The sequence below is a fragment of the Mus pahari genome, chromosome 15, assembly GCF_900095145.1.
Source record: "Mus pahari chromosome 15, PAHARI_EIJ_v1.1, whole genome shotgun sequence".
Taxonomy (NCBI): domain Eukaryota; kingdom Metazoa; phylum Chordata; class Mammalia; order Rodentia; family Muridae; genus Mus; species Mus pahari.
Window position 1 is genome coordinate 2,193,900 of NC_034604.1, and position 14,270 is coordinate 2,208,169.

At 45.4% G+C, this 14,270-nt stretch overlaps 1 protein-coding gene and 1 long non-coding RNA gene across 9 annotated transcripts in view; one reads left to right on the plus strand and one right to left on the minus strand.

Moving 5' to 3' along the window:
* The window catches only part of LOC110333015, a 92,037-nt gene extending 90,055 nt beyond the window's left edge, over positions 1–1,982 (minus strand). Inside the window, exon 1 of the long non-coding RNA XR_002381055.1 lies at positions 1,693–1,982. This is a non-coding gene — a long non-coding RNA (uncharacterized LOC110333015). The remainder of the gene's footprint in view (positions 1–1,692) is intronic.
* Positions 841–14,270, plus strand: part of Zeb1 (zinc finger E-box binding homeobox 1) — a 170,649-nt gene continuing 157,219 nt past the window's right edge. For 2 of the 8 annotated variants that reach the window (XM_029547085.1, XM_029547086.1), the window contains exon 1: positions 841–1,158. Coding sequence is in view for 2 of the 8 variants with exons in the window: in XM_021214361.2 (XP_021070020.1) it covers positions 1,447–1,504 (58 nt within the window). In the remaining 6 variants the exon portion in view is untranslated. Of the gene's footprint in view, positions 1,159–1,396; positions 1,505–2,474; positions 3,457–3,478; positions 4,008–14,270 lie in introns of those variants that run through there. The other 6 variants (XM_029547083.1, XM_029547079.1, XM_021214361.2 and 3 more) reach the window with 5 other exon arrangements.

Below are 14,270 nucleotides of genomic sequence, written 5' to 3' on the forward strand. Positions count from 1 at the left end.
GGTGTGTATCGCCATCAAAAAAACCCTTCCTTGGGTATGGCAGAATCCATAGGCAGAAACCTACCAGCAGGTGTCATTTATCCGTACTGTGCTGATTTAATGTAGTATTTCCTACATTATAAGGCATGTTTATGGGATGTTATCCCTACCCATAAAAACAATTAATACAATAACTACGTACATGAAACAATGGCTTAGCTCATTTATCTCATAGAGTGGCCCCACATAATTCCTCCTTTGAAAAGGGGTGGGAAGCAGGGAGAAGGGTCAACTTAAGTCCCAATTTCTGAAAACAGGTATCAAGGTATCAGCCCACATTAGTCACCCTAGCTTTTAGCCTTGAGGCCCTCCCAGTGCGACAACTGCTCAGGTGAGTGTAAAACTTAAGTTATTTTGAGATGGGGTTCCACTCTGTACCTCAAACTCTCAGGCATCCTCCCGCCTCAAGACTCCTGACTTTCGGAATTACAGGTTTCCAAGCATGCTCCCCAGGGCTTCTGCCTCAATGGCAAGTCACTACAACCCTGAGCACCGCCACCCTGGGATCCTGCAGGATAGGGTAGGCAGGGTGACAGCAGGTAAGCTAGGCGCTGGCACCGTGCGGGGGATTACTCATGCTGCTTTCCGGTGAGCGGAATTTCTTGCCTCCTTCTCTGTCCAGCTGAAGTTCAACCTAACTGCAGTCACTTCCCGTCCCGGGAGGCTGGGGAAACCCGCGCGTCCGTGGGAGGGGAGGGCTGGGGAGGGGAGGGAGGCGGCAGAACGAGCCAGGTAGCTCGCGAGCGACGCGTCCCGGCTGTCCACGTCCCCGGCGCGCGCGTGCGGGTCGCCGCCCCAACAGCTGGAGCGCGCGGGTCTCCGCAAAGTGCGCAACTCGTCCGCGTGGGGGATGAGCGGGTGTGGCCCATGCCGCCAGCCCCACCTGGCCGAGGAAGCCACGCTGTCGCCTCCCGTTCCTGTCCCCAGAGCCCCAGCACTGTTCTCCGCTACTCCACCACACCTGAGCAAAACTTTTCCCTCGCCTCCACGATTCAAACTCGGCAGCGTCCGAGGCTGCCGCAAACCACCCCGGCCCTAGCAACAAGGTTCCGGCCGTAGAGCGAGCGCCGCTAGGTGTTAGGAAGGTGATGTCGTAAAGCCTCGAGTGTCGTAAACCAGGTGCGGTGGGGAGGGGGAGGGGTGGAGGCGGCGGGTGNGTGCTGCTATATCAAATACCTGGACCTGTGTGGCTAGAGGACAGAAGTGTTATTTTCTGAGGGTTCTAGAAGCTAGAAGTCTGATACATACAGGTCAGGACAGTGAGGTTCCAGATGGCAGCCTTCATCCTCTCTTTCACATAGAACTTCGGCAGGGGGAGGGGGGGGGGGGGGGGGGGGGAAGGGGAGGGAGGGAGGGAGGGAGGGAGGGAGGAGGTGACTCGAGCATTTAGACACAAGCGAGAGGATCATGGCGGATGGCCCCAGGTGTAAGCGCAGAAAGCAGGCGAACCCGCGGCGCAATAACGGTGAGTGGCGGAGGGGCCCGGGGCGGCGGCGGGCAACGGGCGGCCGGGCGAGGGGCGCAGGGCCAAGCGGGCCGGGGGCGGCGGCGGGGCCGGGCCGAGTGGAGTGGGAAAGTAAAGTAGTGCGCCCCGCTGCCGCTGCCGCGCCGCCGCCGCCGCCGCGGCCGCTGAACTGGACCGTTATGTCTTACCTGCCTCTGCGCCTAGCGGCTCCGGCGGCCGCCGGGGACCGTTAGCCGCGCCGCATCCCGCCGCCGCGCCCGGCCACTTTTCCGCCCGCGGGTGGAGCGGCTGTTGCTTCTTTCCGCACTTTCTCCACTCTTGCTGCCCCTCGGCGCCTCCCCGCGCGCGATCCTCTCTCCGCGCAGGCCGCGGCGGCGGGGAACAAACTTGCGGCGGGCGGGCGGGCGGGCGCGGGCTGCGGGGCGGGCGGGCGCGGGCGGGAGAGGACGGGCGGCCGCGGGCTGGTTGCGTGTCGGCTGCGTGTCGGCCGTGCGCGCGTGTGCGCGGGAGCGGGCGCCGCGCGCCGGGTCGGGCGCCCGCGGGAAAGTTGCGCCCCGCGCGCTCGCGGGCGGGCGGGGATGGGGACGCGCGGGGCCGCCGTGAGCCGGGTGCCCAGGGGGCTGGAACCCCGCGCCTGCGGTGCCCGTCGGGGGCCGGGCAAGCTCTAGTGGCTCCTAGCTGCTGCCACGGGGCGGGTGTGTGCGTGGACTCGCCGCCTGCGGGCCGGGAAACGGCACAGACAGGTCGGGACGCCCGGGCAGCCCGAGTACCGGCGGGCACGGGGCTGTGTGCATGCGCCTCGCTTTGGTTCTTTCGGTTTGGGGAAGTTGTTACCTGGGCCCAACGCGCGAGCAGAGGACAGATAATGGAGCTGGGGTGGCGCTCAGAGTCGCGAGTGGGGCGGGTGGGGGAGGGGGCGGGCGGCCCGACGGGCGCACGGGGCTGCGGCTCGCGGTGCAGCTGTGCGGGGTATTGATTTCCGCGGATGTGCCAGGGAAACACTCCTGGGCCTGACTACAGAGTTTTTTGTTGTTGGTGGTGGTGTTTTGTTTTGTTTGTTTGTTTTGATTTTTTTTAAGGGAAAAAAGCCACAGGCACTAGGAGAGACTGCAACACCCCGACTTGTGTCGGTGGGTGCCCGGTGGGCTCTCCCAACGTAGGGAGACGCGGGAGTTGCTGGATGGTGCGTCTCTTAGGCGAGTGTGTGCTCGCGGCTCGCGGCGCGGACAGCCTCTGCTCCTGGTCATTGTCTGGACAGTCCCTGCGGCGGCGGCCGAGGGATGCCCCCGCCCGGGTACCTGTGTGTGGTGATGGGCGGCCACAGCCCTGTGCTGCTGCGGCCGCGGCTATATAAGGAATTCCTCATGCCTTTCGCACCCAGTGGCTCCGTGGGGCTCCTGCGGGGTGTTGAACGACGAGTTTTTAAGATTGGGGGAATAAATGCGCCTCTGATGGCATCGATGTGTTTGTTGTCCAGAGAACTAGGAAATCCTGTTTAAGTGGCAACCCTGGCGCGCCCCCACGCCCCACCCCCGCCCGGCCTGCATTGCTCCCTCCCCTCCGGGATGCCAAACGCCAGGTTTTGTAACCTTTCCTGGCAATTTTAGATTTTGTGTGGGATTTCCTGTCTAGAAGCAGATACAAAGATTTTAGGCTGTTCCAAAGAGGTTTCTTGTCGGTTGTAAACACATTTTGAATATATCTGAGCCCACATTAAAATCCCCGGTGCCATGAATGATTTTCAGTTGTTCAGATAAACGTTGCTTTTCGGAGAAGCCTTCTCGTTCTTTCTAAGGGAAAGGTGTGTTGGTCGCGTCATTGTGGAGAGGTGACTGGTTGTGGCAAGGACCTGAGCACAGACTACCGCAATTGTAATTTCCTGCTTCTAGCTTCAAATAGTGTCTGTTCTACATTGAGCTGTTGCTGCTATTGCTGATGTGGCTTTATGAAAGGTAAGTTGGTTAGGAGAGGGCTGTTCACTGCTCTTACATTATTTAAAATGTTAATCGCCAGAGAAAGGGGCTTTTCTTGTTGCTGACGACATGTGTGTGACATGTGAGTCTGAACCACCCAGCGTCTGTGCAGCTGCTGTAAACATGTTTACCTGAACAGGAAAGAATGGATTTTTCTCCTAGCAATCCTGTGATTTTAAAATATCACATACGTAAGGCATATCAACAGATGACTTAACGGGGGAAAGCTCTTCTGAAAGGTGCTTGAAATCAACAGGAAAAAGAGATTCTTGATCGCTGCAGCAAATGGCAACTTGTGCAGGTAGAAATAAGATGGTGTTTAGTTTTTTCCTGCGTGTATGTCAGCCTCCTTTTTGCTGCCTGCCTTTTCAAGGGAGGGATGTATTTACCAGGCTTGCTGTCAGTGTTTTTCCTTTGTGTTTAATATTAGAAAAACAGATTTGGGGCTCTTGTGCCTGAAATGTCTTGACTGCAGTATGCATTTCTCGGAGAAAACAAAAGGTGTGCGAGAGAGCGCGGTGCTACCACAGGTATCTCCCGTTTCCATCACTTTTGGCTCTCTTTGTATTTCCTTTTTGTTCTCAAATGCTTTCATCCATCGCTCACCATTGCAGCCATGCTGTTTGATTTCACCTGCTATTTTTGCAAATTAAGAACGAAGTTATAGGCATTGTGTTGTGAAACCTGGGGATAGGTGCTGGTCAATATTTCTCAGCAATGCAGTCATATTTAAGTTGCAGATGTTTCAGCAGAGGATTGTCTGGAAAAATGTTAACTCTTAAAATCCATTTAAATGAATAAGTAGTGGTATATAAAATGGGAAATAATAATGGAGATATTTTATATTATTTATGTATAAATAATATTTGTATTCATTTTGAAATATGTTTTTTATGGCTAAGCCAGCAGCAAAACATTTTTATTTTCCTTTTATAGTATGTCTATAGACTAGGACGCTGATGACAGCACTAAAAATTGTAACTTAACAAGGGTGAAGGGATGAGCAGGCTTGCCTGCATCATGGGGCCTTGTGTGAGGATGCTGTGGTGATGCTACGTGTCTGAAGGAATGGCACAAGAATTGGTGAAATTGATGTTTGCTGTTTAGAATGTGATGCTTTGTTGTATTTTAAAGTACTTTCTCTTTCCCAAAGTTCTATTCTTTTCCTTTCCCATTTTTATTCTTGACAAATGAGCTCTAGCTCTTGATGACTGCATGCTGACTAATTCACCTTAGATGGAATAGCAAGCACATACCTTTCTATCATTAGCATCATTTCTTCTTGCTGTCTTTGGAAACCACCAGTAGAGGATGCTAATAAAAACGACTATTGGTGTAGCATCAGAGGCTGTGGGTCTTCTGTACTGACGGGGAATCCTTCTGTGTCCTCTGAATCTCTAAAACCAGCCTAAGTGCTTTTTAGTTACTGATACCGGAAAGGTAGGAATGTGTTCATGGGAGAGTGTACTCTTTGGCATCACATTAAAGCAGCTATAAAAAGTTTGGTTTTAGATTTGAGTAAGAAAATGAAATAACTATGTATATTTATTTTGTAAATTCGCCACTGTTACTATTTAACCTGTTGTTGTTGTTGTTGATAGTAGGGGTTTTGAAAAAAACACATTTTCAAATGTTAAAGATGTCCATGGTTAGGTATGGTAAAAAGAGGTTTCAATGAAGTGGTTGATAGCTGGGTCGTGATTTCCCCGTAGCTTACGTAAACCCCATAGCTTACGTAAACACGACGAGAGATGGACTGGGGACCTGAGGTGGATGCTAGACTCCTGTGGTGTGTTTGTAGCCTTGGGTTTGATCTTTGGTCCTGTGAGCCTCTTATTAGTGGTGTCCCCTTCTCATTCCATACACATCTCTAGTGAAGAATTCTGCAGCACATTAGCTTTAAATCGATCAGTGATAAATTAAGAAATGCTAGTTTTTGAGGCTTTAATGATTTTTAAGTTATTTGTTAATTACTACCTTAAGTAAACTGTGTACACTGAGATGATAACTTTGGCCTATGAATAATAACATGGAACTCTTAAGTATTTAGTTATGCTTTTGTTTGTGTTCATATGGCTATGTTAAGATAACTGTAAAGCCTTGCATTCAGTTAAAAATTAGAAGCATTTCTTTCCCTGTTTATTGTAATGTAGCTGTAGAAATGCATTGAATACTGCCATAATGCAGTAGTCACGCCGTCTGTCTTGAATAAATAGGACTAACCTGACTTGCCACGTAAGTCTGTGTGAATTTCCCAGGGATTGTCTGTAAATAAAGTTTTTCATATCATTTCTCTTTAATTTGCTGCTAGCCTACTTCCTGAGATCTCCATGAATGAGTATAATTCATTTCTTTTTTTCATGAGTTAAGGAACTTACCAGAGTTCACACAGTATGAAATTCTAGCATGAAGCCAAACATCAGAAGTATCTTATACACTGCAAACATCATGACTCTGGTTAAAAAAAGAAGTATGAGGAATAATTATTATTGTTGTTTATTTTTTGTTTAGCCTTCAATATTTTTGAAATTATGTATATCTCTGTTTTATAATTTTAATGGCTTTGAGATATGAAAAAGCTATATTGGGACTATTTCTAAAATATTTCATAGTGGTTTTTTTTTGTCTTTTTTTCCTCCTTTATAAGTCTTTCCTAATCACATGATAAGAGTCAGATGTAAACACATGTAATATCATGTGGGGATATACATGTAATATCACATGGGGATATACTGCTACCTGCTCTTACGTATGTGTACTGAATTGCAGTGAGAAAAGAACATGTGTGCAGACGCTGGAAGGTCTGCATTGGTGTGCAGTAGTGCAGCAAGGGGCACGACTGCTTATCTGGGTTCACTTCTTGTAGAGATGCAAGCTAAAATAAAAGTGCCTTGTAGAAAGAAATTTTGAAAAGTTTAAATGAGAAAAGTGACCTCATTGGAGTATATGATAAAACTACTTTCAAAACTATCATTTGAAAATTTATATACTGCACATACTGTTAGGTAATCATGGTATACACATAAATTATATGTGTTACATATTCTGATTTTTGCATTTGAACTGCACTGTTGTCCACTGAGGAGTGGCCCAGTGAAAACATAGCAAATAATTTATTACCGTTATCATATCAGCTCTGAGGAGGAATTGTGAAGCTCCATAACACGCAGACCTGATCTTTGTGTCGACAGGATTGGAGGGATAATTTTTACTTTGTACGGGACAGTGTTTTGAGTATTACATTTTAAAAGGAAGTATGTCTCTATATAGATTTTTACGTGTATGCACAGTTGCCCACTGAGGTCAGAGGAGACTGGAGTGATTAAATCTTCTGGAGCTGGAGCTACAGGCAGCAGTGAGCCTGGAGTTGTGAGCCTGGAGTTGTGAGCCTGGAGTTACAGGCAGCAGTAAGCCTGGAGTTGTGAGCCTGGAGTTTGAGCCTGGAGCTACAGGCAGCAGTGATCCTGGAGTTGTGAGCCTGGAGTTACAGGCAGCAGTAAGCCTGGAGTTGTGAGCCTGGAGTTCCAGGCAGCAGTGAGCCTGGAGTTTGAGCCTGGAGCTACAGGCAGCAGTGAGCCTGGAGTTGTGAGCCTGGAGCTACAGGCAGCAGTGATCCTGGAGTTGTGAGCCTGGAGTTCCAGGCAGCAGTGATCCAGGCAGAAGTGAGCCTGGAGTTACAGGCAGCAGTGATCCTGGAGTTGTGAGCCTGGAGCTACAGGCAGCAGTGAGCCTGGAGTTGTGAGCCTGAAGCTACAAGCAGCAGTGAGCCTGGAGTTGTGAGCCTGGAGTTCCAGGCAGCAGTGATCCTGGAGTTGTGAGCCTGGAGTTCCAGGCAGCAGTGAGCCTGGGTCCTCTGGAAGAGCAGTGAGCACCCTTAACCTCTGAACCACCTCCACAGCCCCAATAGGCAGCAGTATTAGGACATCACTTTTACTGAATGATGGTTGCTCATGTGAACTCAGCATGTCTAGCCAAGTTCTAAACTTAATAGAAGTGAATTATGCTATTCTTAACCTGAAAGAAGGCTACTGATAATGTAATATTTATTTATGTGAGTATACATGTATTTATTTTATTATTTGTATACTTACTACAGTACTAGAGATTGAACCTGGGTCTCATAATAATTCTGGAAGTACTCTACCACTGAGTTACATTCCTACCCTTTTAAGACTTTTTAAATTAAAGACAGTGGATCATTATGTTGCCCTGGATGGACTTGAACTTGTGATCTCCCTGTTTCAACTTTCAAATCAGCTAGGATTATAGCTGCCTGATCAGTCAGTACTCAACCTCTGAGCCATCTTTCCAGTTCCTTTTACCTTATTTTTGAGACAGATCTCTCAATGAATCCAGGGCTTACCAGTTAGTTAGTCTGGGTGCCCTGGGAGCCTTAGGGACCTTCCTGTCTCCACTTCTCTGGTGTTGTGATTACGGGCACAATTTTATGTGGGTGTTAGGGTTCCAAATTCAGCTTGTCGGAGACAAGCATATTACTGAATTAACCATCTTTCTAGCTCACATTTGAGGTAGTTTAAGTACTCTAATTATAGCTTTCTTTTAATAAAATGGTTGCCCCCTTCAGATATTTCGAGTACTGTTCATGGTCGCTAACAAAAGTTTGATTTCTCTATTTATCAATCCTTGCATGATTTGAATGCAATATGGGGGGTTATTATCGTTGTTAAGTAGGTAGTAGTCAGAGTAAAGCAGAATCTGCTGGTTTAAAGTTTAATCACTCTAAATAAATTTTACACTTTTAAAAGTTTCTGGGATTGAACATAGGCTATTGGACAGCAGCCACTTGGTTCCTGAGCTACACCCAATCCCAAAATTCTCATATTTATATGAAGGGATTGTCGTACCCAGAAAACTGATATTTGAGATCCTTGGATGGAAACTACAGAGAGACTTGAGCATGTAATTTGAAGTGTCGTGCCAGACAGCCAGTACTGTGCAGCTAGCATGCGTACGTGTCAGACTCCATGCTTAGTTAACCTTGCTCCGGGGAATGCTAGGCTGGCTGTGAAAGTCACCATCGCTCTGGTGTCTCCTCCTTTCTTCCTTAACCCCAAAGAAGTGCACTCTTAGAAATGTGTCCTGTCCCACATGGCCAACACTCAGTTAGTTATGTCACTGAAGGGAAACTTGTCATTGAACACACTTATGTGGCACAGGACTATATTATTGTTCTACCTCCTTACCATTGGTGTGTATGTTCAAGATGCTCCCCCAGTGCCCAGTATTTGGTTAGTACTGAACACTGGTGCAGGATCACTTTTCTAAATCCTCTCTGTATCCACTGAGGTTTTTTTTTTTTTTTTTGTGAATGAACAAGGGAGGTGGAAAGGGGAAAATCATTCCATATGCATAACATTTAAGAAAGTTAAAGTAGTAGTATATACTTAGAGATAGAAGGATTTGGAAAGAATATCAAAAGCATTTTTGAAAGAGAACTTGATAATAGATGTGGTGGTTCATGCCTGTAGTCCTATCATTTAGGAGGCTGAGACAGGAAGGTAGTGAATTTGACACTCAGATTCTGAGTGAGACCTCAAGAAAGAGGAAGGAAAGTGGGAGGCAAGATTAGGAAGGGGATGGAGAGAGTGAAGAGGGATAGGACAGGGACAGGAGCACATAGCTCAAAGCTGAGCAAGGAGTGCAAACTGGCTTTGCCACATTTGTGTCTCTTCTTAGCTCAGAATGAGACCAGGTTTGTGCTCCATTAAGTATATTCATCTGTAAACGTGTAACAAGCAAGTGGAAGCCAGCATTTCTGTGTATTTATGGAGTGCTCAGTCATCTTGGCATGGGAGATTTCTACTGCATGTGCATGCACCTGTGCGACAGTTAGCTGTTGGTTTAAGTGTCTCCTCAGCTTAGGGTTATTTAGAGAAATTCTCTCATTCGCATGGTGGTGGTCTTTAGTCACCGTTACCTTCCTGCCCTTCATGGTGCCAGTCCTACGTCCTGACAGATGCTTCTAACTGCAGTCATTTCAGTTCTGTACAAATCACCAATTATAGTTATGAATGAGCCCCAGTCCGACTGCCACTCTTGGGTCCCAGTGATCCTGTCATGTGTCTTCCTGTGTTTCAGGAAGGCCAGAGGAAAAGTTTCTTTGCACAGAGTGATTAACTCCTACCACATTGTTCAGAAAATGACAGAACAAATCTTTACCCTCACCAACAATGTATAACTAGTTTTTATTTCAGATTTTTCCAAAGTATGGTATTTTGCAGTATTCTGCATTTTACATTTTTAAATTAAAATTTCCTTATTTTATGTGTCCCAGTGTTTTGCCTACCTGTATGTCTGGGCACCATGTATGTGTCTCGTGCCTGTGGAGGCCAGAAGAGGGCATCAGATTCCCTAGGATTGAAATAATAGTTACAAGTGCCATGTGGATGCTGGAACTGAACCTGAGTCCTCTGGAAGAGCAGTCTGGGCCCTTAACCTCTGACCCATCTCTCCAGTCCTCCAGTAAAATAGGGTGTCAAGGTGGTTTTATTGTGTTTATCGTTGCGAGTCTTATATTTCTTGTTGATAGCCTAGATTTTTTTGAATGTTCAGTATCAAAATTTCAATTATGTCAGTCATCTATTGATTTTGATAATGGTACAAACATCCTTAACTTTAATCTTAAATCTATCAAAATTTTGACTGTGGGTAGTAGGGAATCTTTTCTAATACAGAGATTAAATATTTGTAGAAAATGTCTGGTTACTTATATTATTTTATCTTTTATCCTTTGGCCTCTTATGTATATGGTGGTCACCCCTGAACACAATGGGGCCTTTTTTGTTTACTTGTTTCATTTGTTTGTTTGTTGTTGTGTCATACAGGAATACAAGACTAGTCCTGACATTGTGCTAATCCTCCTCCCAAGTGCTGAGATGACATGCAGGATCCACTGTGCTTGGCTGATACAGTGTTTCTTCTTTAAGGATAAGCAGTGGGTAGGGCTGGGATGATCCTGGACTTTACTAGTTTAGTCTTTTTTTTTTCTTTTTTTTTAATTAGATATTTTCTTTATTTACATTTCAAATGTTATCCTCTTTCCTAGTTTCCCCTCCAGAAATCCCCTATCCTCTCCCCCTCCCCCTGCTCCCCAACCCACCCACTCCCATTCCCAGTCCTGGCATTCCCCTATACTGGGGCATAGAACCTTCAGAGGACCAAGGGCCTCTTCTCCCATTGATGGCCAACTAGGCCATCCTCTGCTACATATGCAGCTAGAGCCACGAGTCCCTCCGTGTGTTTTCTTTGATTGGTGGTTTAGTCCCAGAGAGATCTGGGGGTACTGGTTAGTTCATATTGATGTTCCTCCTACTCATCTTGAGTTCACCGAGGGACATGTTTTCTTTGCCAAGAGTGCATCACCATCCTGATTCTTGGTTATGTATCTTTCTCCTTGGCAAGCTGACCAGTGCATTTGTTTACAGGTGCACGTACATCCTATGTCCTAAAGGACGCATGGCGACTAAGTCACACGCACCTCATTACTTGTAACCTTTCCATTCCTTTTTGTTACTGATTTTTTTTGAAAACTCTGTTAGTGCTTATGCATATTGGTTTGGAGTGTTTTGCTTTGTTTTTGGTTTTGGGTTTTGTTTTGTTTTTCTTTGAGACAGGGTCTCTCTATGTACCCTTGGTTGTCCTGGGATTTACTCTGTAGACCAGGCTGGCCTTGAACTCAGAGAGGTACGTCTGCCTCTGCCTCCTGAGTACTGGGATCAAAAGTGTATGCTGAACATACTGTTAGATAATCATGGTATAAACATAAATTAAGTGTGTTATATATTCCTCCTATGGGGCTGCAAACCCCTCCAACTCAATTCTTCACAGAGTTAGAAAGGGCAATTTGCAAATTGATGTAGAATACTAAAAATCCTAGGAAGCAAATGAAGAAAAGGAGTTTATGCTGACAACTGACTTTGAGTTTAGCCTTGGGAGTGATGTGAACTGCCAATGGTCGTGAAACAAGTACTTATGATGTTTGTGCCATTCACCATTTAAGGTCTCTTTATGTAGTAAATGCTAACATGTTTGCATTATTGAAAGTAGGAAACTTTGTAGAAATAGAAGCTGACCCCTCCTTTCCTGACTTGCTTATCTATTGTAATCATGTTGACAGGTTCAGGTGGCAAGATGGTGAAGTGGTCCTGTCCCTATCATCCTGTCACCCTCAGTGCCACTGATAGGATTATGTTTTGCTAGGAGCTTACATTGTTTGAGTTGGTAGCTCAAACTTACCAATTGGCAGTGAAATTGTACTCTGTTCCTATGGGGAATTGTATACCTTGATTTTTTTCTTTCCAAATCAAATCACAATTCAAATAAATGTTGTGATTTACAAATCTCTTGAATGACATAGTTCTACCACCATTAACAATGGTTTTCCAAAGACACAGTACTCTGTACTCTTGATTACCAAGTCATTCCTGTTTTTTGTATTGTATCGTTTGTTTGTTTTTCAACTTGATACAAACTAGTCATTTGGGAAAATGGAACCTGTTGGCCTATGGGCATATCTGTATAATTTTCTTAATTGATAATGCGTGGGGGAGTGTCCAGCCTACTGCAGGCAGTGCCACTCCAGAAAAGCCATGGAGACCAAGCTAGTAAGCAGCGCTCCTCCATGGCCTCTGCTTCAGCCTCTGCCTCCATGGTCCTTTCTTGGCTTTCCTCCATGATGAACTGCAAACTATAATCCAAATAAACCCTTCCTCTTCAAATTGCCTTGGCTCAGAGTGGTTTAGCAGCAACTGAAAATAAGCTAAAAACATGATTTCTGCAATTTAGAAAGGTCTCTGAATAAAAGCCCACCCTGTGACCCTATCATTGTGCTTTGGTATTGATCCTCCCATATTTAACTACAATTAGGCAATCCCCATCTTGGTTTTCTGATTAATTAATTATTTATCTATTTTAAGGCAAGCTCTTGCTACAATCTGGCCTAGTCTTGGTTCAACGCAGTAGTCTTCCTGCCTCATCCTCGGAGGGACTGGGACATAGGCCATGACCATGGTGTCTACCCTGTTCTTGTTGTTTAATATTGTCACGGTCCAGTGTCTGATTGCCTGTGACAAATAAAAGTAATGAGTGAACTAACTAGCTCTTTTACTGTTTGGATTAAATTAGCTAGACATTTAAAAAATCGTCCAGTTCCAAAAAATTAAAAATTTACATTAATGCTTTGTACTCAGTATATTGCAACTCAGACTTGTATGTTACTCTTTTATTAAATAAAAAGAATTCAGACTGGGTATAGTAGCACTGGCCTTTAACCCCAGCACTCTCAAGCAAGGCAAGAGGGTCATGAACAGCTATGCTAAGTAGTAAGGCTTTGTCAAAGAAAAATAAGGATGTTAAAAACCAAATTCCTTTTGAAGGTACACTGTATGCTACAAGACACATTAGCCAGTGACTTTTAAAGGACCATGTATTAGGAAAATACACATTTATCATGTCTTGACCTCTGAGTTTAAGACTTTGTACATAAAGATTAGTATCTTATTTATTCTTGTATGTGTTTCTCTAAATGTTCCATGTGATCCAGTTTATGTCAATTAAAGGGCATTGCCTTCTGTATGTTACTATATACTGGATGATGGACTATGTCAACTAAAGGGCATTGTCTTTTGTATGTTGCTCTACTGGATGATGGACTTTTGTCTTCTGTATGTTACTATATACTGGGTGATGCTGTTTGTTGCTCTACTGGATGATGGAATTTTTCTTTTTTTAGGTTACTTCACAATCTTTCTTTCTTTTATTATTTTTTTTAGATATTTTCTTCATTTGCATTTCAAATGCTATCCCGAATGTCCCCTATACCCTCCCCCGGCCCTACTCCCCTACCCACCCACTCCCACTTCTTGGCTCTGTATGGGGCATATAAAGTTTGCAAGACCAAGGGGCCTCTCTTCCCAATGATGGCTGACTAGGCCAGATGATGGACGTTTTTAAGTTTACAGCTTGATCAGCCTCACTGTTTGCAGTGTTCCTTCCTACTTCGCTTTGTCTTGTCTTTAACTTGGCGTGTGGCAACTGTGAAACCGAAACTGGGTGCTTCTGAGGTGCCTGATAACCCAGCTTCCCTAAAGCTGGCTGGTTTCTTTAGTAGGAAACACCATCTTTCTCTCTCTTATTTTCTTAATACACACAGATGGAGTTTTATAGTGCCAACTTCAAAAATGGTTTAGCGGGTAAGGGGCAGAAAGGCTGCTGCTCTTCTTGGCACAGCTGGTTTTTTACAGTATAGCAAGCACATGCTTGAGAGCAACGAGATGCTGGCCTTCCCAGGGTGCAGCACCACACTTGTCCTCATCTTGTTCTTTTCTGCCTAACCTCTATGGAGCCTGGGAATGGCACATGTCTTAGAGCAAAGTCCTTGGTGCTTTCCCTCTGGTGATCAGGTCAGGGAAAGTGGTCAGAGATGGAGGGGAGTTGTAGGAAGAACATGAGGACAGAGAATGGAAGATGTGGATGGATGTAGACATATGCTGAAGACAATGTGGGATCAGGGTAAAATTATTGATTAGCTGAAGACCTAGAAATAGTGTAACTTGACAAGAATGGAAGTGGGGTTGAGAATACCCATTCATTATGAAAAATGTAAGCAGAGGAAGAAAGGAAGCATGATAAATAGCATGTGGTTAGCAGTGATAACTGCAGATTCACTGACAGAACATATACAGTGCATGTACACTGGCAGACAGTACAAGCTAGTTGAAAGTTCCATTAGATGCTCATTACAAGCAACATTTCTTTTTTCTTTTTCTTTCTTT